This window comes from Dromiciops gliroides, chromosome 2 (genome assembly GCF_019393635.1).
Source record: "Dromiciops gliroides isolate mDroGli1 chromosome 2, mDroGli1.pri, whole genome shotgun sequence".
NCBI lineage: Eukaryota > Metazoa > Chordata > Mammalia > Microbiotheria > Microbiotheriidae > Dromiciops > Dromiciops gliroides.
The window spans coordinates 532,247,901-532,273,923 of NC_057862.1; the positions used below are offsets into that span (position 1 = coordinate 532,247,901).

Here is a 26,023-nt window from a genome sequence, read left to right on the forward strand (position 1 = left end):
TTATTATTACCTTGTTTAGTTCCATGTTTTATTATGCTTATTCACCGTACAGTCTCTCGGATGTCCCTTGTGGCAACAACAGATTGGAACCACAAAGGGGAGAAAATTATGTTTCTTAGAAAAACGCCAGTCAGTTGAGATCAGATTCAGGATGGACCAGAAATTTGGTCTTTAGAAAAGGGAGGACTGAGAGGGACATATGGATATGACCCTCCACTGAGATGGAAAGTGCCCCCCCCTTCGGCCTAGTGATCTGATCTCAAAGTCTTAAATTCCTTTACAGCCCCCTATTTCTCTCCCTCTATTTTTTTTCTAGAGAGAGGCAATAATGGGAAGCTACTATCCCCCCTTTCTAAATATAGGCATATCAACTTAAAAACTGTTTCAAAGAGTCTGCACTGAGACATTACGTAGACATGATAAAGTTGTTGCAGAAACTGAAAATGTTGCAAAATAAGTAATCGCTAAACATTCCAGGAGAATGATTTATGGCTGAACCCAATTACCGCATTTTGCTCAAATGAGATGTCTGTAAAAAGTATAAAAACTGCTTGATTTCTAACCCTGGTGTGTCACACCTCCTGGTTGTCCCAGTGAGTGTGGTACACCTTTCTTTCGAAAGAAATAAATCAATGCTTTGGCCTCCTTTCTCCTCGAGTCTCTATTACAGGGATCAGTGGGTGTACTCCCATCCCACTCAAACTGATGGGCATTACGATCATGCAGAGGTGTGCTGGGCCTGTCTGCATCCCTTTCTTAAGTGTAGACTATAAAGCAATGCAGTCTAGGTCCGATTGGTAACATATACCTGACTTCCCAAGTCTAAACCCTCATGCTGAAATTTTTAACAACCTGCTCAACCTAGTTTGAAATGCACACCAATCCCTCGACATTCCCCAGAGTCTCAGAGACACCTCAGGCTCAGACCTTCAGACCTTAGAAAGCCAGAGGTGGGGGGCGCGGGCCGGTGTTGTCTTAGAGGGCCCACAAGCACTTCCATTTCCCAGGGAGCCAGACTGCGCATGTGCCTGCTTCAGAGTTTCCTGTTTGAAAGTCCACGCCTGCGCGCTCCCCCCCTTCTCCAGCCCTATACTGTGAACTCTCGCGAGACCACCAGAGTCCGCCTTTTTCTCACGCTCTGCCCCTCCCCCATTCGCGCTCACAACTGTGGCTTTCTCAGAAGTGTTTGTTGGCTACGCTATGTTTCTTGTCTTGTTGCTGCTTTCTGGGCTTCTCAAAGACCTCCGTAAGTTTAGTGACCCTGCCGCTTCAGCTCCTGCCTCGGGGTGGGACTTTTTTTTTTTGGCGGGGGTGGGGGGGGAAAGTGCGTGTGTGTAAGTGTGTTGGGGTGGGGGTGGGGTTGGAAGTTTTGGTTCAGTCACAAGTGGATATCCTTTGCTCATCTCTTCCCCTCTCCCTCTCCTCCCTGGCCTATCTCTGGTATTTGTTTGGAGACCTTAACATAATGGAAAAGAATCTCCCAAGCTGCACCTACCACTTAGAGGCAACTCCCATAGTTACACTTATTTCCTAATTGTATCCTGACATAAAGTCTAAATCTTACCCCCGCCCCTCCCCCCTCGTCTGTCTGCATTCTGGTCTAAGGGGTCCAACTCCAGAACTCAGGATTTAAGAGTCAGAAAGACCTGAGTTTGAATTATGCCTCAAACATCTTCTCTGTTTGGCCATGGGCAAGTAACTTCACCTGGCTAAGCCTCAGTTTACTCTCATCTGTAAAATGGACACCTACTTCAAAGGCTTGTTGTGAGGATTTAATGACCTAATATGTGTAAAATCACATTGGTATCCTTGCTATATCAATGCTAGTTATTATTATTTTCAGGTCGAAGACCTTTAGATACTTGAGGGGGGGGGTGGGCCAAGACATTGATGATGAAAGGATTGGGGGAGTTATAGTGTGTCAGGCACTTTATTAAGTGCCTATTTTGTGGCCAGGCTGTATCCGGCTCTTGGTATACAGAGTTAAATAATGAATCAGTTCCTGCTCTCAAGGAATTTACATTCCTTGAGGGAGGGAATAACATGTACATATACAAATATTACAGAATAAACAGAAAATAAATTCAAAGTAGTTAAAGAATGTGTTGTTCAGTTGTTTTTGACTCTTCATGATTCCATGGGGGTCTTGCCAAAGATACTGGAGTGGTTTGCCATTTCTTTCTCCAGTAGATTAACCTCTGTTAAGTGACTTGCCCTAGGTCGTACAGGTAGTAAGTGTCTGAGGAGGAATTTGAACTTAGGTCTTCCTGACACTCTACTCAACCACCTACCTTCCTCTAAGTTGTTGGTTTCCTGAGTTGTTGTTGTGGTTGTTTGTCCTTTGTTCTTGAAATCGGGTGATGTCATGACTTGCATTGAATTCGATTTAAGGGAGGGAGAGGTGTGCAACGTTACCAACCTTACTTCCAGGTGCCATCTGGGTCCAGTGGCAAAATGTACATCAAAATGATTGGAGAGAGCCCCAGATGTTTAAGGCAATTGGGGTTAAGTGACTTGTGTAGCTACTGTGATGAGTAAAACTAAATGTGTGGAAGCCTATTTTTGTCCCAAGTGTAGGAAAGTGGGGTGACAACTTCAGATCCGGGGGGCTGCTAGAACAGGTTCGGCCCTGCTACAGGTAAGATGTTAAGGAAAAAAGACACAGAGACATAGGATGGCATTGGAAGGGCCCCATGCACTCGGATGGAGGCAAAAGGCAAGGTTTATTGGGACAGTATGACATATATATACTTGAGGTAGGCAAAAGGAATGTCTTTGTGTGAAGTTCTCGCCAAAAAAGAATGGGGGGATTGGTTCGTTTATGTTCCGCAGTAGTTCACGTAGACCTTGGGCCATGTTGGCCTTATCTATGATGAAGAGCATGTTTCTGTCCTTTGAAGTTTCTGTGGCGCCTATGCAAATGCATCATCCTTGGTGCCCAGCAAACACATCTACATCTGGAAAGGACCATAGTGGTTTACAGCCTTCTTATCAAGGGCTAACTAAGAGTCAGCGCATATTTTCTGGAAGGGGGAGGCCTGTCTGTGAGCTTTGCGCAAACAGTAAAAGGGGAGCTTGGTTAGCTCCTAACAGTGGGGCAGCTAGGTGGCACAGTGGATAGAGCACCAGCCCTGGAGTCAGGAAGACCTGAGTTCAGATCCGGCCTCAGATAATTGACATATACTAGCTGTGTGACCCTAGGCAAGTCACTTAACCCCAATTGCCTCACCCCCAAAAAACAAGCAAACAAAAACCAAGTGTAGGAAAGCTAGCTGGGGTTTAATTATAAATTAGAAACTTTAGCACCAGTGTTTGGGCATTAAGCATTTATTAAAGAGTAAAGAGAGAACAGATGGAGTTCAGAAAGATAGGGAAGCCTATCTACCCTAGAGGAGAGATAAGAGTTCAGCCTGGCCTCCTTCTCCCAAGTCTTCTGCCGCCACCATGAGGTTCCAGCAACGAACTGAGAGAGGAAGCAGCACTTCTTGCCTCCCCTGAAGAGGCAGTCCTTATACACTGCTTCAAGCTGATTGGTCACTGTCACCCAAATCCATTGGTTCACTGGATTTGAGGGTGGTCTTGTATTGAGTTCAAAGTCCTTAGCTTCTGAGAACAATACCCTCTTGAGGGCCGGCCAGGTGTGGTTTCAATTGAATTAATCAGTTCAAATCATTCCCAGCTAGGGCCTTTGGACGTTGGCAAAGCCCATAAACCCATATTTTCTTATACTTCACACAGCTAGTAAATGTAGTAAATTGAGACAGTCAGGATTTTTTTTTCCCCAGTGGAAATAATTCTGTAACTGATGATGAATCATCCTTCCCACCTCTTGGAAGAGAAGATAGACCTGTAGGAGCAGAGCAGAACATACGTTTTTCGGACATGACCATTCTGTTGATTTGTTTTGCTCAATTAAACTTATTACAAAGGTGGGTTTTTATTTTTAGGGGAAGTGTTGTGGGGAGTGAATAGAGGGCAGGGCAGTAACAGTGATGCAAAACAAAAGAAAGCATTAATGAAACAAAGAAAAAGGAGAAAGGGAAGTTCAGAAAAGGACATTAAAAAGCAAGGCAATGTGGGAATTGTCCCGACATATTTAATATGTACTTTTAAAACCCCCCAGTGAGGTGTATTTAAGAAATTCATGGTGTTATATTCAATCTGCTTTTTCTGTTCTTTGTATAATGGGGTATGAATGAAGCATTGTGTTGTTTTGACCATGTAGGTTATGTGTGTCCAAATGAGTTTGTCTAGATTCTTCTCCAAGGGACATGTTGATTTCTGCCAGGAAGGGAAGCAGGAGGCTGGGGCCAGAAGGTGGCTACTCTGATCTTCTCAAAGAGAGGGGCTATTAGGAGAGTATCATATTTATTTGCTCTCTTAACTCTTGTTAGTATAAGGGAAATAACTTTTAGGTTTAAGCTACATTCTGCTCATTGGCCCTTAACAGGGAAAGAGTGCCCCAAGCTATATATTCAGGGCTTGACTCTCTTCCTACCAAATGCTAGTTCTTTAATGAACACACATAGCAAATAGATAAATCCATATATCCAAACAGATAGCAAACAGAAATCAGAGAACTTTTACAAATGATACTAGGTACCAGGCAATCTACAGAATGAAGGAGCTCTCCTTTTGGGAGCCAGATAGCTCAACCAAGAGAAAGAAAGAGTCTCAGATCTTAAACAAAGGGAAATTCTCCAAAGTTTCTAGTGTAGTAAACTGGGAATGGACCCATGGTTGGCTTTCTACAGGTGAGCTTCTTCCCAGTCTTTCTCTTCAGTCTGAAGGGAATTTGGATCTGCACATGATCTTTATTGAAGCTGGAAGCAAGAAGACCAGGATCTCTTTTGACAAGCTCTCTCACTAACTTTACTGCTCAAACATGCATGGAACTTGGAGTAATCAGTCTTCACTTATGAGTCTTTCAAATGGGCTTTGAGGCTTAGGATATTTGGAAATGTTTATCAAATTTATAAAATAATAAAAATAAAATTTTTAAAAAGCAATGCTTAGGGGCAGCTAGGTGGCACAGTGGATAGAGCACCGGCCCTGGAGACAGGAGTACCTGAGTTCAAATCTGGTCTCAGAAACTTAACACTTACTAGCTGTGTGACCTTGGGCAAGTCACTTAACCCCAATTGCCTCACTTAAAAAAAAAAAAGGAATGCTTAAGTTAAATCTTGATGGAAGTGAGGGCTTCTGTGAGGCAGAGGTGGTGGAATAGGGTAAAAGATCTCATATAAAAGAAGCAAAAAGCTTATGGAGTAGAAAGGAAGTTGGGGGAGATATGGGGGAGTGAGTGAGCCTTACTCTCATCAGAATTGGCTCAAAGAGGGAATAACAGACACACTCAATTGGGTATAGTAATATATCTTGCCCTGTGGGGAAGTGGGAGGGGAAGGGGGTGAGGGGTGAGGGGTGAAGGAAGGAAGGACAGATTTGGGGAGGAGAAATCAGAAGCAAAACACTTTGAGGAGGGAAAGGGTAAAAGAGGATAGAAATAGAGTAAATATCATGGGGAGCAAATAGGATGGACAGAAACACAGTTAGCAATAGTAAAAAATATAAAACATAAATTTGGTAACAGTTTTCTTTGTGCAAAAACTTATAAACTTTAATCAAAATGATCTATTTTATATTTTTTTTTACTCTATATCTTCTTTGGTCCTAAATTCTTCCTCTGTCCATAAATCTGAAAATAAAGGATTCTATACTCTCTTAATTTGCTTATGGCATTATTCTTTATGTGTAAATCATGTATCCATTTTGATCTCATTTTAGTATATGGTGTGACATGTTGGTCTGTACCTAGTTTCTGCCATACTGTTTTCCAGTTTTTCCAGCAGTTTTTGTCAAATAATGAGTTTTTGTTCCAAAAGCTTGCATCTTTGGGTTTATCATATACTATATTACTATAGTATAAATTACATTTACTGTAGTGTAATATGTACTTATTCTATTCCATTGACCTACCTCTCTATTTCTTAGTCAGTACCAGATTATTTTGATAATTACTGCTTTATAATACAGTTTGAGATCTGGTACTGCTAGGCCACCTTTTTTGGTATTTTTTCATTGATTCCCATGATATCCTTGAACTTTTGTTTTTCCAGATGAACTTTGTTATTATTTTTTCTATATCTATAAAATATTTTTGATAGTTTGATTGGTATAGTACTAAATAAATAACATTATATTGGCTCAGCCTACCCATGAGCAATTAATATTTTTCCAATTATTTAGATCTGTATTTGTGTAAAAAGTGTTTTGTGGTTCTGGTCATATAGTTCCTATGTTTGTCATGGCAGGTAGACTCCCAAATATTTTATACTGGCCACAGTTATTTTAAATGGAATTTCTCTATCTGTTGTTGCTAATATATAGAAATGCTGATGATTTGTATCCTGCAACTTTGCTAAAGTTGTTAATAATTTCAAGTAGCTTTTTTAGTTGATTCTCTAGGATTTTCTAAGTATAACATCATATCACCTGCAAAGAGTGCTAGTTTTGTTTCTTCATTACCTATTCTAATTCCTTTAATTTCTTTTTCTTCTCTTATTGCTATAGCTAACATTTCTAGTACAATATTAAATAGTAGAGGTGATAATGGGCATCCTTGATTCACTCCTGATTGTACTGGCAAGGCTTTTAGGTTATCCCCATTACAAATAATGCTTTTGGATGGTTTTAGATAAATAGTACTTATCATTTTAAGGTAAGCTCCTTTTATTCCTATGCTCTCTAGTGTTTTTCTTTTTCTTTTTCTTTTTTTTTTTTTGGTGAGGCAATTGGGGTTAAGTGACTTGCCCAGGGTCACACAGCTAGTAAGTATCAAGTGTCTGAGGCCGGATTTGAACTCAGGTCTTCCTGACTCTAGGGCCAGTGCTCTATCCACTGCGCCACCTAGCTGCCCCTCTCTAGTGTTTTTAATAGGAATATGAGTGCTGTATTTTGTCAAAGACCTTTTCTGCATCTGTTGAGATGATCATATGATTTCTGTTGGTTTTGTTATTGATATGGTCGGTTATGCTGATAGTTTTCCTAATATTGAACCAGCCCTGCTTTCCTGATACAAATTTATAATCCTTTACGACGTATTGCTGTAATCTTTTTGATAATGTTTTATTTAAAATGTTTTCATCAATATTCAACAGCAAGATTGGCCTATAATTTTCTTTCTCAGTTTTGGCTCTCCGTGGTTTGGGTATTGGTACCATATTTGTCTCATAAAAGGAATTTGATAGGACTCCACTTATTTTTTCAAATAATTTATATAGTGTTGGGATTAATTGTTCTTTAAATGTTTTCTAGAATTCAGTTGTAAATCCATCTGGTCCTGGAGATTTTTTCTTTTTCTAAAATTGGGTTATTTAAATATTTTATTTCTTCTTCTGTTAATCTGGTTAATTTATATTTTTGTAGATACTCATCTATTTCATTTAGATTGTAAAATTTATTGGCGTATATTTGGGCAAAATAGCTACTAATTATTGCTGTAATTTCCTCTTCATTGTGGTAAAATATGAAAGTTTTTAACAGTTGGTTAGGAAAACTGATAAGAGATAATGGTTTTGGCTTCTTGTTTGACCAAAGTTTCCTATTTAGAACAATCAGAAACCAGATACTGTACATAATTCTCAACTTGGGAGTAACGCTAAACAAATGTGTAATGTAGTTCTAAAACTATATTTCAGATGTTCAAAGATTACAATTTACTATATTATCTTTGAAAGATAGCTTGTTGTCTTAGGAAAAAAATGAACTACTTATTGTGAACTCACTTTTTCATGTGGGATATTTTGCGCCTTCTATAAATTTAAGGGATTTTGTAATATTCAGACCTTTGAGTATTTGCTACACTCAGTGTATCTTTCACCAATTTAAATAATTTGGTAAACTTTACAGAGTTTCAGAGCTTAAGTTCAGACTGATGATACTTGTGTTAACTTTCAAAAGCATTGCAGTGTTGTTTCCTACGACATTATGTATATTTGCTGTAAATAGAGACTTTATATGAACTGTTTTGCTTTATTAGCTTTTACTATCTCCTTTCTGTTATATACTATCTGTAACATGTACTCTCTGCAGAGGCTCTCCCTTTGCAAGACTAATGTCAAAGCGTCGGTTCATGAGGAAAGAAAAAAATCGCCCCTCTGGACAAAACTTTCCTCTCTTCCTTTTCTATATTGTTGTTCACATATTATTAGTTAGCAATAGTTATTATATTCTTTTTACTGTTCCATCAAGGAAACATTACGTTTCTTGAGGAAGCAAAGGGGGGAAATGTGGTAAAATATGAAAGTTTTTAACAGTCGGTTAGGATAACTGAAAGATGCCAGTTTTTCAAGGACCACCCTTTTGGGGAGGAGATGAACAGTCCGCCTGCTGCGCATGTCAGACTGCCTGCGGGGCACTTGACTTCCGGGGTGGAGAGAACGGAAGGAGGGGCTTTTGCCTGCTTGGCGGGACTCCTGACAGCGCAGCACAGACGGGCTCTCTCTCCAAAGGTGGCCTTTTCGGTTTGGTGAGTTTTTATAAGGAATATAGACTAAGCTTAGACTTAAGACGATTTGTATTGTGTTTCTACTTTCCTATCCTTCTAATCAACATCACCTTGTGACTACCATAACAATAAATAAAAAGGTCTATCTAGAAAACCAAAAGCTTCTTCCATTTACTAGTTTGGGAGATAAATTAAGGGAAAGGTTAAGTAGGGGAGATTTATGATCTAATATCCAATTTTAAATCTCACATCATTGATGGTGAATTCATCCTTTTCAGTTTTGATATTGGTAATTTGGTTTTCTTCTTTTTAAAAAAAATCAAATAAACCAAAGGTTCATCTACTTTTCATAAAATTAGCTCTTAATTTTATTTATTCAGTAGATTTTTTTGGGGGGGTGGGGCAATGAGGGTTAAGTGACTTGCCCAGGGTCACACAGCTAGTGCGTGTCAAATGTCAGAGGCTGGATTTGAACTCAGGTCCTCATGACTCCAGGGCCGGTGCTTTATCCACTATATCACCTAGCTGCCCCAATTCAGTAATTTTTTACTTTCAATTTTATTAATCTCTCCTGTGATTTTTAGAATTTCTAATTTGTTATTTAATTGGGGATTTTAAATTTGTTCTTTTTCTAGCTTTTTAAATTGCATGACCAATTTATTGATCTCTCCTTGCTTTCAATTTTATTGATGTAAGCAGTTAGAGATATAAAATTTCTCCCAAGAACTGCTTTGGCTGCATCCCATAAGTTTTAGTATGTTATGTCATTATTGTTATTTCTCTTTCATGAAATTATTCGTTGTTTCTATGATTTGTTTTTTGACCCATTCATTCTTTTTTTTTTTTTTTTTTTTGGTGAGGCAATTGGGGTTAAGTGACTTGCCCAGAATCACACAGCTGGTAAGTGTTAAGTGTCTGAGGTCGGATTTGAACTCAGGTACTCCTGAATCCAGGGCCGGTGCTTTATCCACTGCGCCATCTAGCTGCCCCTGACCCATTCATTCTTAAGGATGAGATTAATTAGTTTCCAATTACTTTTATTCTGTCATATGATGGCCCTTTATAACACATCATTTTTAGTGCATCATGTTCTGAAAAGGATGTATTTACTATTTCTGCCTTTCTGCATTTGACTGTGAGGTTTTTATGCCCTGATACATGGTCAGTTTTTGTGTGGGTGCTATGTACTGCTAGGAAAAAGGTATATCCCTTTCTATCCCCATTCAATTTTGTTTTTTTTTGTTTTTTTAGTGAGGCAGTTGGGGTTAAGTGACTTGCCCAGGGTCACACAGCTAGTAAGTGTTAAGTGTCTGAGGTAGGATTTGAACTCAGGTACTCCTGACTCCATGTCTGGTGCTCTATCCACTGTGCCACCTAGCTGCCCTATCATTCAGTTTTCTTTAGAGGTCAGTTATATCTAGCTTTTCTAAAATTCCATTCACCTCCTTAACTTCTTTCTTATATATTTTGTGGTTAGATCTGTCCAGTTCTGAGAGGGGGAGGTCAAGGTCCCCAAATAGTATAGTTTTGCTGTCTATTTCTTCCTATAACTCACTAAACTTCTCCTCTAAGAATCTGGGTGCTATACTGGTGTATATATATTTAGTATTGCTATTACTTCATTGTCTATGTTACCTTTTAGCAAAATGTGGTTTCCTTCCTTATCTCTTTTAATTAGATATATTTTGGGCAGCTTGGTGGCGTAGTGGATAAAGTCATAAAGCCCTGGATTCAGGAGTACCTGAGTTCAAATACGGCCTCAGACACTTGACACTTACTAGCTGTGTGACCCTGGGCAAGTCACTTAACCCTCATTGCCCTGAAAAACAACAACAAAAAAAAATAGATATATTTTTGCTTTTGCTTTCTCTGAGATAAGGATTACTACCTTTTTGTTTTTTTTTAAAACTTCAGCTGAAGCATATTTTGCTCTAGTCTTTTACCTTTACCTTGTGTATTTCTCTGCTTCAGTTGTATTTCTTGTAAATAATATATTGTAGGATTCTGTTTTTTAGTCCACTCAGCTATCATATCCTTACAATAATATATTACTACTCTAGATATAGGGATTAATTAACTGAATACAAATTAGAACTGAAATTAGAAAAACACACAAATGTAAAATAAGGATAAAAGAGGAAATATTAGGATTAGAGAGGAAATAGATCAATTGGAAATAAAACCTCATAAATAATAAATCTAAAAGGTGAGCTTTTTGCAAAAAACTAATAAAAGTGATAAACCCTTAGCTAATTTTTCTAAAAAGAAGAGAACAAAAAATCAGATAAATAAAATAGGAAATAAGGTGAAATCATAGCAAAACCAGAACTAAAAAGAACCAGAGCATATTATGCAGTTACATGCTAACAAATCTGAGAACAGAAATAGAGGGATACCTTAAAGTATTAAATATCCAACCCATAGGAAGACCAGAAAGAAATTTTGAAAAATCTGATTTCAAAAATAAGAAGTAGGTCTGGCTATCCAAGTACTACTAAGGGAGTTGGGGGTGCTGGCGGGGGGTAGGGGGTGGGGTGGGGACTCCAATGAAATACTTTGTCCTGATGGATCATAGGAGAATTCTGCCAAACTTTTAAAGAACTGTTAGTACCCATACTTGATAAATTATTTTTTAAAACTAAGAAAAAATCCTTATCAGAATCCTTCTGAGACAAACATAATCCTAATACCCAAACCAGGGAAAGACAAAATACAAAGAGGAAACTGTAGCTCAGTATCATTAATGAACATGGACTCAAAAATTTTAAACAAAGTCCCATCAAATTAATTAGAACAAAATAGTCAAGAAATCACTCTTTATGATCAATTGGGTTTTTTATCAGGGATGCAAGGATGATTCAACATTAGGAAAACTATAAATGTAAATAATCATTAGAAATTAAAACACCCAAAACAACATGATCTCAATAAATGCAAAAAAATTGAAAAATGTAATATTCGTTTATGCTAAAAATCCTACAAAGTAGGCAAAGAGGAAACCTTTTTAGAAATATCATAAACATCATTTATACCCCAAAGTGAGCATCACATGCAATGTGGATATACCAGAACCTTTTCTAGTATATAGAGGAATGAAGCAAGGATGCCTATACTCTTCACTACTATTTGATATAGTTCTGGAAATGCTAGAAAAAAGAAAGTAATTAAAGGAATAAAAAATAAGTAAAGAGATAAATTTTCATATTTCATGATGATATGATGGTTTACTTGAAAATGCCAATCAGCAGAAATACTAATTGAGATAATTTATAGCTTTAGCAAAATTGTAGGCTACAAAATTAAAAAAAAAACCACCCACACAATAGCATTTCTTTATAATAACAAAAGAAACAATAATAAAATAATAAAAAGGGAAAATTACATTACAATTTTTAATTTTTAAAACTTTTATTTGAAATAATACATCATGAAGATGTGTAATGAACTCAAAACAATTTTATAGCTATGATTTCTAACAAGAAATACCACTTGTTTATCTCTTATTGTTTCTAATTACATGGAAAGATCGTTTTCAACATTCATTTTTGTAAGACTTTGAGTTCCAAATTTTTCTCCCTCCCTTGCTTCCCTTACCATCCCAAAGCTAACAAGCAATCTGACATAGGTTATACATTATAATCATGTTAAATATATTTCCATATTAGTAATGTTAAGAGAGAAGAATCAGAATAAAAGGAAAAGACCACTAAGAAAGAAGAAACAACAACAAAAACTAACAAAAGTAAAAACAGTATGCTTCAATCTGCATTCGGACTCCATAGTTCTTTTTCTGAATGTGGAGAGCATTTTCTATCATGAGTCTTTTGGCATTGTATTGGATCATTATATTGCTGTGAAGATCTATCATCATTGATTATCACACAATGTTGTTACTGTGTACAATGTTCTCTTGGTAATCAAAAATTCAAAAAAGCTCTAGTGGCATTCTTTTGATGATAATGAAAACTGGGGCATGTTGGTAGCCTTTAGAGATAGTGTTACTAGATAGATACTAAAAATTGGAAAGAGAGAAATGATGGTATAGTAAGTCTATTGGAGAATATTAGAAGGGTTGAGATCAAGGGTACATGTTATAAGGGTTGGTCTTGCCAAAGAGACTGCTAATCTGCCCAGTCAGTGACCATAATAAGATGGTGATAGTGGGGTGGGTATAAAGTCAAAGGAATGTGAGATGAAGAGAATGGGAGAAGAGGGAACTTGTGGTATGAGGTATGATATTGAATTTTTTTGGTCAAGTATGAGTCAGAATGAGGGACAGAAAGGTAGAGTACTGTAGGTGACTTATTTGTTTGTTTTTTTTTAATCTTAATAGTATTTTTAGTATTAATAGTATTTTTTCTAGTTGCATATAAAGATAGTTTTCAACATTTGTTTTTATAAAATTTTTAAGTTCCAAATTTTTTCCCTCTATTTCTTCCCTCCCCCCTCCATAAGAAAACAACCAATCTGTTATAGGTTATATATATATACATATATATATATATATATATATATATATATATATATGTATAATCACATTAAACATATTTCCACAATAGGCATTTTGTGAAAGAAGAATCAGAACAGATAAGAACAGAGTGAGACTATTTTCAGCCAAAGATGGCAATGGGGATCACCTGCTGATCAGGCTGATCCTTTAATGTAGAAGCTGCTAGATCTTGTGCTATCCTGACTGTGGCTCCACAGTACTTGAATTCTTTCTTTCTGGCTGCATGCAATATTTTCTCCTTGACCTGGGAGCTCTGAAATTTGGCTATGACATTCCTGGAAGTTTTCATTTTGGGATCCCCTTCAGGAGGTGATTGGTGAATTCTTTCAATTTCTATTTTACTTTCTGCTTCTAGAATATCAGGGCAATTTTTCCTGACAATTTCTTGGAAGATGATGACTAAGCTCTTTTTTTTTATATGGTTTTCATGTCCAATAATTTTCAAGTTATCTCTCCTGGATCTATTTTCCAGGTCAGCTGTTATTCCAAGGAGATAATTCACATTACCCTCCATTTTTTTTATTCATTTGGATTTGCTTTATTGTGCATTGTTTCCTCATAAAGTCATTAGCTTCCATTTGCTCAATCCTAATTCTTAAGCACTTCTTTTCTTTGGAGAGCTTTTGTATCTCCTTTTCCATTTGGCTTTTCAAGCTGTTGACTTTTTTCCCCATGACTTTTCTGCATCACTCTCATTTCTCTTTCCATCTTTACCTCTATCTCTTTTACCTTATCTTCAAAGTCATTTTTGAGTGCTTCTATGGCCTGAGACCAATTCATATTTTTCTCGGAAGCTTTGGACATAGGAGCTTTGACTTTGTTATCTTTATTTTGATCGTCTTTGTCACCAAAGAAACTTTCTAGGAACAGCATCTTTTTCCGTCTGCTCATTTTACCATCCTATTTCTAGAATTTTAACTCCTTCTTAAGTGGGGTACTGCTTCCAGAATGCACTGTCCCAAGCTTCAAGGGGTCCCACATGGTACAGTTTAAGGAGAGGCATGTTCTGCACTTCCTTGGCCTGTGCTCTAGTGTGTAAGTAACCACAGTTCTGCTAGCTCTTTAACCTGGGAACAGATTCCTATTTCACTGTGGTTGCAAGCTCGGGCATGCCTATGCCCCTCCCCCACATGGGCTGCCAGTCAATACTGTTTCCTGATTCCAAACATGAGCAACACAACAGAGTTCTGCCTCAGCACCAGCAGAGACCCCTGCAATCTCCCCCTGGCCAACTGCTCAACTCCCTCACTGTCCATGAGCTGAATTCCAGAAGCAGCTGCTGTTGCAGCTGATTCCAAGGCTCCTGAGGCCTATTTCTTTGGGACAGCCTGCGTGGAGCTGGATCTGTGCAGGCATGGCCCAGATCTGAGCTCCACTCTCACCCTGGTACAAAAGACCTTTCCTGCCAACCTTCTAAGCTGTCTTTGACTAGAAAATGATCTTACTCAATGCTTTTGTGGCCCCTGCTGCTCCAGGAATTGTTTTATGGAATTATTTGAAGCTATTTAGAGGGGTCTTGGGGAGAGGTCCAGAAAGTCACTGCCTTTCCTCCACTGTAGATAACTTGTCAAGAGAAGAGAATGTTTTGAACAGCTGCTTTTGTGAGTGATATAATGAATTAATTAGGGAGGATTAAAAGGGTTGCCTGGTTCAGAGAGGATTTGGTTGAGATAACAAAGATTTATGGTGGCTCCTGTCTATACAGTTTCATGATTTCCTGTAGCTCTCTTCTTTAGTAACATTAGATGTATACAGTATAACTAATGCAGGGTTAGAGTTTATCAAGGGGAAGCTAGGTGGAGCAGTGGATATAGTGCCTGGCCTGAAGTCAAGATGATTCATCTTCATGAGTTCAAATCTTGCTTCTATGTGACCCTGGGCAAGTCATTTAATTCTCTTTGCCTCAGTAGTTCCTCTGTAAAATGAGCTGGAGAAGGAAATGCAAAAAATTTTTGCCAAGAAAACCCCAAATGTGGTCATGAAGAATCAGATACAACAGGAAATGACTGAATAACCACAGAGTTCATCAAGGCATGAATTTTGAGAGAACAAGATAATGGGATTTGAGAGTAGACAATAGTTTCAAGTTAAAAAACTGGTTAAACATAGTACCAAGATTGGAAAGAGGAAAGTGTAGCCAGAGTAGGAGTGATGACCTGAGAAAGTACTGAAAAACAGAGGAATCAGAATTCCCAATGAGGGCCAAGAATCAGTTCTGGAGTTATATGTCATAGAGAAAGATTGAATGATACTATATTGATTAATAAAGAAATCTTAGTTCTGGAAGCTCTGGCATAGAGGTAGGAGTGGGATAGAGAAGTACTTGCTCAGGCCTTGCCAGAATGGTTATCATGAAGCTCCATCTTGGAGGAGCAGACCTCAAGGCCCAAAAGCAATAGTGCCATCAGCAGCACTCCTGCCCTAGCACGGGTCAGCAGTGGCAGCATAGCCATGTTCACATCTGTGGCACTGTTCAGCCCTGGTATCATGGGGCAACATGGAATCCTGAATAGGGTGGTAGCATCAGGACCAATAGAAGGCAGAAGAGGTCGATTGTGGAATAAGGAGGCAGAACCAAGTCTTGGCAGTGACAACATGCTGTAGTTAGTATTCGTGTCTCAGAATAGGACAGGAGTGAAAGGTGGGCCAGTATGGCTTATCTCAGACCTGTGACAAGGCTTGACTTTAGCATAGGGATGGGAATCAAGCCTAGGTAATGCTTCCACCTGGTCTGTAGAAATAATTAGGTCTCCACATTGTCAATGTCTGGTGTAGGGCATAATGGTAGTAGGTTTGCAGTTAATCTCATGGCAGAGCTTGACCTTAGAATAAGGGACAGAGTTAGATGCCTGGCATGATAGTGCCTCTGCTTTATCACAGAGGAACTAGTAGTATCAACACTAAGTCCCTGGCATAGGAGGGTAGCCAATATCCAGCAGTGTCTGTCTTCATTTCAGGACAGTGGTTGTGTCACAGGTACTCAGATCCTGGGTAGTTATTGTATAGAGTTTGGGTGTCTGTGAGCAGAGAGACAACCCCAGCAGAAAAGACACAGGAATAGACAGTGGCAAAAGCAGGAATATAACCTTCTGCTCACTAGGAACTAATGAGGGCCTTCTGCATTACTACTAGTAGAGTAATTGGGCAGCAATGTGTTACAGTAGACAGAGTGCTGGGCCTAGAATCAGGAAGACCTGAGTTCATATCCAGCCTCAGACACTTATAAACTGTGTGAGTGACCCTGGGCAAATTATTTAACCTATGTTTACCTCAGTTTCCTCATTTGTTAAATGAGGATAAGCAGCATCTACCTCCCAGGGTTTTTGTGAGTATTCCATGAGATAATATTTGTAAATTGCTTAACACAGGGCCTGGCACATAGTATCTATATAAATATTGTTCATTGTTTCAGTTGTGTCTGACTCTTTGTGACCCCATTTGGGGTTTTCTTGGCAAAGATAATGGAATGATTTGTCATTTCCTTCTACAACTCATTTTATACATGCTAAGTTATTAGGAGATGAGGAGTTAGAGCTCTTTCCTTAAAGTTCTGACTACAGATCAGAATAACCAATAGAAAACAAGAGAGCAGGACTTAGATGAATTAAGGGTGTATCCTCAGTGAATTTCATTTGCCTGCTTTGAATGTCCTTTCTCTACTATGGCTAAGTTAACCTCATTTTGTTAACTCTTTTTTTTTTTTTCCCCTAGTGAGGCAATTGGGGTTAAGTGACTTGCTCAGGGTCACACAGCTAGTAAGTGTTAAGTGTCTGAGGTCGGATTTGAACCCAGGTACTCCTGACTCCAGGGCCGGTGCTCTATCCACTGTGCCACCTAGCTGCCCCTTGTTAACTCTTGAATTACTTGAGTGTCTCATTTTGTTCTAACCTTAAAACTGAATCACCTGACTGGCCTGGTCAATTCTGGCCCATTACAGATAGCATTATAAGAACAGTACAAAATATTCTCTCTTTAATCCTGGGATGTGATCTCCCACAAACGTACATAGCATCACTGGGAAGAGTGACATGTAAATAGATTACACTGGTAGTACATACATGTAAGCAACACATATGACCAAAGTATCTAATACCTCTTGAGTGGAAATATCCAACTATCTGATAGACACACAAGGAAAATGGCAAAGAGGGATTCCCTCTCAAGAGCTGTGTTCTTTCTCCAAAGCTGGCTACTATTTCTGCTGCTAGTTTGCTTTTCTCAGGCCTGTGTTCTGCCTTGACTGACTTTTTAGAGTGTGGTGTTGTTGTTTTTTTAAAAGGCACCAGGGTCATAGCTGGTCCTTCAGACAATCAAAGGCATCACCTTCCTCCTGGGAAAGAAATTGATGAAGTTATGAAATGTAATTGTTTTTCACTTCCTCTAAGGCCATGGTACCTTGTTGTTTGTATATCCTGCTACTTACAAACATAATTTCATCAAATGAACTAGGAGATACTCATTTGATAAGTTCCACTTTGATCAATGCTACCCCTTCTCCCATCTAATTTACAATTACAAAATTCCACTTTAGGAAATACCATGATGATCCTAGGAAATTCATTGTGAGATTTTATATTAGGTTCATGTTCCCTCAAATACAAAATAATTTTCTTAAGTCCTAGGTGCTATTGCTATATATTTTTCAAAGTGGGGGTGGATTTTCAGACACCAACCATAATTGCCAACAGTGGCTTTGGGGCTTTAAAAACATCAAATAGGAGACTAGGGTTACTTATCCCTGGATGGTAGAAATGGAAAAAAGCATTAGTTGTTTGCTACTAGGCTGAGTTGGGAAGAGAATTCATTGCCATTCCTCTGTCTCCACCTATTGGTCTTTCTTTTTCCTTCTTCATTTTTGTTGCTTTTTCTGTTCCTCTAAGTCTAAGGGGCAGTATTATTTGGTTACAGAGTATTTACAACCCTATTAGGGAGATACTGGAGCACAGAAATATATACTCTAGCAACTTCCTGGTCTAGTTTCTACTATAACAAAAATTCATTCATTTAAAAAGGGTAGCCTCCCCACAACCAGCATTTCTTTAGAATTTCACCATGTAGAAAGCCCAGAGGAAAGCATTAAAGCAACATATAAAGAAACAGAGGCAGCTAGTTGATGCCTTTTGGGAATAGTTTAATACATTTTTATAAACTAAGCAGACTATTCTGTTAAGGCTTCTGATGGTTGTAGAAAATGACAAAAGAATTAGAAGAAACCTAAAGCTTTATAGCCTCAATTTAAAATTGTATATGCCATTCTTTTTGTCATAAAAATTGGTGCCTATTTTGCATATAGACATATAGGAAATATTTAAGATAATAGGATGCATTCCTTATGGGAAATAAATTACTTGAAATAGAGTACAAAAGGGGAAAAAAGCTTTTTATTTTACAAGCATATTAAAAAGCAGGTATTAAAAAGGCAGAAAAGCCTAGGACAATAGGATTTTAGAGTTGGAAAGAAATGAGAGATCATCTAGTCCAACCTCATCATTTTAGAGATGAAGAAACTGATGCCCAGAGTGTTGAAATGACTTGCCTAAGATTGCGCAGGGGTACAAGGACTGATGAAAGAGTGGGAGTGAGTTCACATGTACTTTTTTTTTGATGAATGCTTTGAAATTAAGCTGGACAGGGAGATAATATGGCACAGGAGTGGGGAGGGTGGGTTTGGAGAGACAGAGATGGCCAGTGAGCTTAAGTGCTAGTCTTTCTGTCTACCTAAGAGGATCTGTGTTCAAGTTCTGCCTTTCACACATGATGTTGGGCAAGTCTTTTAATCTCTAAGACTAAACTGGAGCACAATTGCACCTAGGCTTCCGTGGAGAAAGTTATCTTATGTGAAGTTCCTTGTACCAATGAAGTCAGAGGAATAGGTCAAGACCATCCTTGCCTCCTCCCCTCAACTAAACTAAATTGAGTTAAACAATTCTGAGATTAGGTTTTAGAAAAAAAAATTAAAGGAAACTGTAGAATCATTATTTGTTGAACAAATTGTCATACAAGGTAGGATAAAAACTAAATCTGTGATTTCATTGGTATAGGAACCTTCTAAATAAGTTAGCTGATAAGTACCTTAAATACAGCTTCTGGTCTTAGAGGGTTGTCTAAAATATTGAGACTTGTGATTCTAAATGACTTGCCCAAGGTAACACAACTAGTATGAGAGACAAGTGGAACTTGAACCAAATCTTCCATGATTTGAGACCATATTTCTTTCCACTACTTCATGATTCTTTTGTATTGTACAAAAAAGTAACACATTTTTTTTTCTTTTTTAGGTTCTCATCAAACGTTTCTATCGATCACAGTTCCATTAAAGATCTCATCACCATCAAGTGAATTTTTGGAACCAAAATATGTAATTAAGCAATGGAATTATTATAATTTAGAGAATGCTTATTTTATGATGAGTTGCTTATATCTTTTGTTTTGCATTTGAGAAACTTGGTAATTATGGAGTAAGTAAAGTTAGGTCAACTTATTTATTGAAACTTTTTAAAAGAAACTTGAGACATTATAAAATATACTCTTGTAGAATAATTCCGTACTTGAAACATTGGTATAGAGTATATTTCATTTTGCCCAAGACCTAAAGAATGAGAAAGTTCACTAACCAGAATTTTTCCCCCTTTAAGTAGAAGAATAGGAAGATTGCATTGTGACTGGTTAGTCCACTTAACAAGTAGTTACAAGAAAACCAAAATTCAAATGAAATCATTTTATTTCTGTTGTTACTGTATGTTTCAGTTTGTCATTCTTACCCTTAAGAGTCCAATTATTTTCTCTTGGGTACTTTTATTCATTATTTTTTTAAAACCTTCTTTAATAAATTGTTAAACACAGTAACCCCAAACCATATTGTTGAAAATCATATTAAAAAGGCTAAATGAAGAGTAATTATATAAAAAAATAAAAATGTACATATGTCTGAATATGGTTGGATTTGACAGGCAAGCCTTATATATCTATTTTAAAAATCAGTTAATCAGGGGATTCTGGGAAGATGATGGAGAAGGTCAGAAAACTGTCAGCTTGCCAAATTTCCTCTGTGAAAACAGACAGAACATTGACTCAGAGAGAACACAGAGCTGCAGAAATAAACAGGAATTGGGGCAAAGCAGTGTCCCCCTAAGACAACTTGAGAAGACCCCAGGAAAGACTTGACCTCCAGAGGTGGAGGTTCCACCTCAGTGAAGTGAAGACACCTCCAGGCCAACTCTACTGAATCAACAAACAACAAACCCTGGGGGCAGCTGGGGTTAGGAGGCAGTCAGCCTCAGCCTCAGGAACTTTCATCTCACAGACATTGTGTGTGTGTGTGTGTGTGTGTCTGTCTGTCTGTCTGTCTGTCTGACTGACAGTTGAATAGAAGAAGATTGAAGGACCTTCCACTGGCTAAGCACGGCTATGCTGACCTGACAGCAGAAGAAGGAGCTAGTACATGTGGTGAATACATAGCAGAGGGGTGGGGACCCTGCTGGCTGTGGGTACTTGCAAGAGAGCAGAGTCCCTGGTTTCAGTTCTAGGGGCAGAGAGGAGAGCTGTAATTTGCAGCCACCAGTGGACCACAGGGAAAAAGAGCCTTCATTGACAGCACGGCTGGGTACTATAGCTGTGGCCTAGGGATGTAGAGGAGTGCCCAAGGTGGGGCCTCAGGGCAGAGCCTAGAAAATAACTCACAAGGAGGACCTGAGGCTTGGGACATCATTCCTCATACCTTAGGACTAGAACTTGATTATATTAATAAGGCTTTATAAATATACATACATATATATATGTGTGTGTGTGTGTGTGTGTGTGTGTGTGTGTGTGTATATGTGTGTATACACACATACACATTTAATTGTCTTCTTTAGGGTAGAGGTAGGGATAGAGGGGAAAAAATAAAAAAATAAAATGTGCACAGCAAAGAAAAAAAGAAAACCTAGAAGAAAGCAAAGAAAAGCCGGGTAGCTTTGAAAACATTGTGTAGTATTATATAGGTTTTCTTAAAATGGAAATTTATTATTTTATATCAAATCTTCTATATTCTGCTGTGTACATGGAAGGGTTCTTTTTTCTTTTTTCATTTTGTATTTAAGTTTAAAATGAATAAACAATTTATAAAAATATAAAAAAATTTGATTAATCATTAAATTCTTAAGTACTTACTATGCGTCAGGCCTTGTGCTGCAGTGCTGCAGATGCAAAGAAAAAGCAAAAGTAGTTATTGCCATTGAGTAGATTAATATCGATCCTGTATGATTCTTATGGATCATATATGCAAGTAACTTTGTCCTGTAACTGCTTTTGCCCTGTATTTAATTAACTAGCCTTGAATAATACATGTAAACACAAGGGAGTGAGGCTTGATATCTTTACACTAACAAGCTATTCTTCAATTGAGGCACCATCCAGGAACTCATATTGAAATGAGAGTGATAACATATAAAACCAGAACATGCAAGATAAATATAAAGTAAATGGAAGGTAACTTTAAAAGGAATGGCATGAGTCCCCACAGGAAGCAGGAAAGACTTCCTGGAGGAGGTGGTGCTTGAACTGAGACTTAAAAGAAGTCAAGGATTCTAAGTGTTGGAGGTTGAGAAGAAGAGCACTGCAGGCATGGGGAACAGATGGTGACAAAACACAGAGATGAGAGATAGAGTGTTGTGTGTGAAGAACTGCAATTAGATCAGTATAATTGGACCATTGAGGATAGTCTTGGAGATGGGACAACTTTGTGGAGGATGGGTTGGAGAATGAAGGATTTGTAGCAGCAAGGCCAATTAGAAGGCTGCAGCAGTTGTCTAGGGTACTGATGATGAGACCCTGAAATAAGATGCTTTGTGAACCTAGAGAAGGGGATGGATATATGCAGTAGATGTTAGGATGAAATGATATAAATTTGTGTGTGTGTGTGTGTGTATATATATATATATATATATATACATTATATATGTATATATATAAAATTATATTTTAGAATCAAATTTGGATTGATTATTGATTTGGATATGTAAGATGAGAAACAACAAGTAAGACACTGAGATTGTGAAACTGAAAGACTAGAAGGACAATGGTCCCCTCAGTCGTTATACGGATTTTCAGAAGAGCAGAATGTTTTGGAGAAAAGATTCTGACTTTTGTTTTGGGCATGTTAGGTGTGGGATGCCTATGAGACATCCAGATATTTGAGATCTCCAAGGAGCAGTTGTTGATTTAAGACTGGAGGTGGGGGGTGGCTAGGTGGCGCAGTGGATAAAGCACTGGCCCTGGATTCAGGAGTACCTGAGTTCAAATCCGGCCTCAGACACTGACACTTACTAGCTGTGTGACCCTGGGCAAGTCACTTAACCCCCATTGCCCTGCAAAAAAAAAAAAAAAGACTGGAGGTGAGGAGATTGTCTAGGATTAGATATATAAATTTAGGAATTCTCTTAATACAGATGATAATTGAACCCACTGAAGCCAATGAAATCACTGAGGTAATATAGAGAGAAAAGAGAAGAGAGCCTGGGATAGAGCCTTGGGGAACATCCATTGTTAGTGGCCATATTATATATGAAGAACCAGCAAAAGATATTGAGAAGGAGAAGTCACACAAATAGAAGGTGAATCAAGAGAGAATAGAGTTACCAAAATCCAGAAAAGAGAGTTTGTAGGATGAGAAGTTGGTCAAAAGTGTCATGATGCAGTGTATACACACATATATTCTAGAACTTTGTTATATATACATGAATAGATACATATGTGTCATGCTACAAAGCATATATACCATTCTAGAACTATATCCTATATATATAATTGCATGACATTTTTGACTATGTCCTCATTCTACATATTACATCCTATATACAGATATATATGTGTATATATTTTAAGTGTATATGCATATATATGTATATATATAATAATGGTATCTAAACCTAATTTCTTAACATCTGCTTTCCAATTTTCACAGAAATTCTTGTCAAATAGAATGTTCTTCCCAAGGTAATTTATGTTTTGGGGTTTATATACTATGTTATTGAACTTGGTAATTTATGATTTTTCCTTATTTAGTCCTATTGATCTTCTGTTTTTTTAACAAGACCCAAATAGTTTCAATAATTACTGCTCATAAAGTTCTCAATCTGGTGATGCCATTCCTCCTTTATGTTTACATTTTTAAAATTATTTTGCTTGATATTTAGATGTTTTTGTTTCTCCAAATAAAATTTTAAGATTTATTTTTACTGGCTCTGAAGAGTATCTCATTGGTAGTTTGGTATAGTATTTTTTTTTAGTAATTGAAATGATATTATTTAATAACTAATTCTGCTACTTGGAATATTTTTATAGATAATCTATTTTTAAATTCTCGGTTTTATTGACATATCTGATAATTCTTTTTTGTTGTAAATTTGTTCATTTAAAAAAAATCATGATTTGATTTTGTACCCTTTTTGTTTGGATTGGCTAAAAGTTTATCATCTTTTTTAGTCTTAAAAAAAACTTTACTTTTTGTTTATTAATTTTGTTGTCCTTTTGTTTTATTCTAATTTTCCAAACCCCCTCTTTTTTCTTATTTGAGGTTTGTTTACTTGTTGATTTTCTAAATTTTAAATTGTGTATTTTGCTCATTAATTTTCTGCTTTTTCTATTTTGTTAATGTATGTCCTTAGGAATTATTTTTTGCTGTAGAGAAATTTTCGTATTTTGTTTCTTCATTCTCATTGTCTTTTGTATAGTTATTAATGTTTCTGTGATTTGATCTTTAACTCATTAATCAGGATGAATCTCCATTTAGGACTGTACTTTTTGCTTGTACACGCTGTATGTATTATTAATATGCTATTTATTATGCTCATTAATTGAGGAATGGATGAACAAAGGATGATATGTAAATATGTTGGAATACTATGGGGAAATGAATGATGATTTCAGAGACAGATTTGTATGGAAAGATACAAGAGAAAGATGTGTATGAATCGATGCAGTATGAAATGAGAACTAGAACAATTTATACTATCACATCAGTATTATAAAAATGAATAATTTTGAAAACATTTATTAACTGTTGAAGAAAGAAATGAGGAGAACCTGATGAGCAATTTATACAGTAACAAAACAGTGTAAAGGCAAACAGCTTTGAAAACTGTAAGAATTATGGTTAAATTCAATGTCTATCCATTATTTCCGAAGACCAGTGATGAAGCATGCTAGCTAGCTACCTCCTGATGTAGAGGGGGTAGAATGAGATACATATATATATATATATATATATATATATATATATATATATATATATATATATTTTTAACATGACTAGTGAGGAAACTTTTTTTTTTTTTGTGAGGCAATTGGGGCTAAGTGACTTGCCCAGGGTCACACAGCTAGTAAGTGTTAAGTGTCTGAGGCCTGATTTGAACTCAGGTCCTCCTGACTCCAGGGCCGGTACTCTATCCACTGCTCCACCTAGCTGCCCCGGAAACTTATTTTTTATGACCTTGTTTTTCTATTACAAGGAATTTATTTTTCTTTTCTCTTTTTTGAATGGGAAGGGGAATAGGAGGAAGAGAAATTAATTTCCGTTCATTAAAAAAAATAAAAATGTAATACAAAAATTAAAATAACAAATCCATCAAAAATAAAATAAAGCTGCCTAACTTAATAACTCATGGGCTTTTCCTTACGTTTCTATTTGAGGGTGAAGGTTACATTTGTAAAATGTTGACTTTGAGTTGTTTATGGAACATTCATATAAAAATATCTAGCTTACAGTAGTTGATCCAGGACAGGAGTTTGAGAGAGTAATTGGGGCTAGATTTATAGGTTAAATTCAACAAGCATATATTAAGTTCCAATGATATATCATGAGCTGGAGGACACAAAGACAAAAATAAAGAAATATTGGCTTTAAGGAACTTACATTTTATTGGGGGTTTCAATACTTCTGCATGTAGATAACTGGGTAATTAGAGTAGTCATAGGTCTCTGGTAAGCTTCTCAGTCTAGGTCACTTTAATGTTTTAATTTTTTTCAATGTATGCTTATGAGTCTTTTGTGTTTTAGATATTTTTTTGTGTGGAGGATATAACTACCCTACATGTGATGATATACATTGTATGTTGATATTTCCTTTTGGGGAGACTATAAGTCAAATCTTTAAAGCCAAATGTTGCTTTAAATTATTTTCCACAGTTTCCAAAAGGGTGTGGACATAAAGATCTAGAGATAATGAGAAAGAGCCTGATCATTTTCTTTAGAGGCCAGACTCCCCTAGGGCTGAAATTTGCTCATATGAGAGCCTAGATTCCTTTATCAGGAGAGGTTGTACCCCAGTCGCCTGGGTCTGTTGTTACAACACAGAAAGTGCTTGTTCTGGAGTCAGAGGTCCTGGGTGTGTATCCCACCTTGAAAAGTTCCTATTTATGTGACATTGGACAAATCACTTAACCTCACTGGGCCTCAGTTTCCTCATTTCTAAAATGAGGGATTGGACTAGGTTGCATTTGAGATCCCTTCTAATTGTAGATCTATGGTCCTATGAAAATGTGACGAGGAAGAAAGCACTGACAACGAAGAACTAAAAAGACTTCCTTGTTTAAGGTGACACCCGAAGAGAACGAAGCTAGGCTTGAAGAAAATTAAGGATTTTTAAAAGGTAGAAATTAGTTGGGAACACTTCTCCAAGCATAGATTTAGAGATCAGGTAGATTTAAGAGTTCTTTGCATAGGGATCAATGGACATAATGGAGCTAATGAGATCACTAAGGGAAAAAGCAAAGTTTGAGAAGAGGAGAGAACCGAGGATAGAGATATGAAAACATTCATCTTTAGGGAACAGGAGAAATATAGGGACCAGCAAAGACATGATAAAGTTGGAGGAGAATGAGGAAGCAGAGCCACTGAAATCACCTTAGGGGAGAGAATGAAAAAAGGAGTAGTCCACTGCCAAAAGCTGCAAAGAGGTAAAGGAGGGAGATGACTCAGAATAGGGTGCTGGATTAAAAAAAATGTTTTATTGATTATTTACATTAGTC

At 37.3% G+C, this 26,023-nt stretch overlaps 1 protein-coding gene across 1 annotated transcript in view; it reads left to right on the forward strand.

Annotated features, from left to right (window-relative positions):
• The first annotated feature begins 720 nt into the window (after positions 1–720).
• The window catches only part of LOC122739252 (disintegrin and metalloproteinase domain-containing protein 2-like), a 117,977-nt gene continuing 92,674 nt past the window's right edge, over positions 721–26,023 (forward strand). Inside the window, exons 1-5 of the mRNA XM_043981060.1 lie at positions 721–797; positions 866–1,246; positions 2,573–2,638; positions 2,833–3,062; positions 19,295–19,374. Coding sequence (XP_043836995.1) covers positions 721–797; positions 866–1,246; positions 2,573–2,638; positions 2,833–3,062; positions 19,295–19,374 — 834 coding nt within the window. The remainder of the gene's footprint in view (positions 798–865; positions 1,247–2,572; positions 2,639–2,832; positions 3,063–19,294; positions 19,375–26,023) is intronic.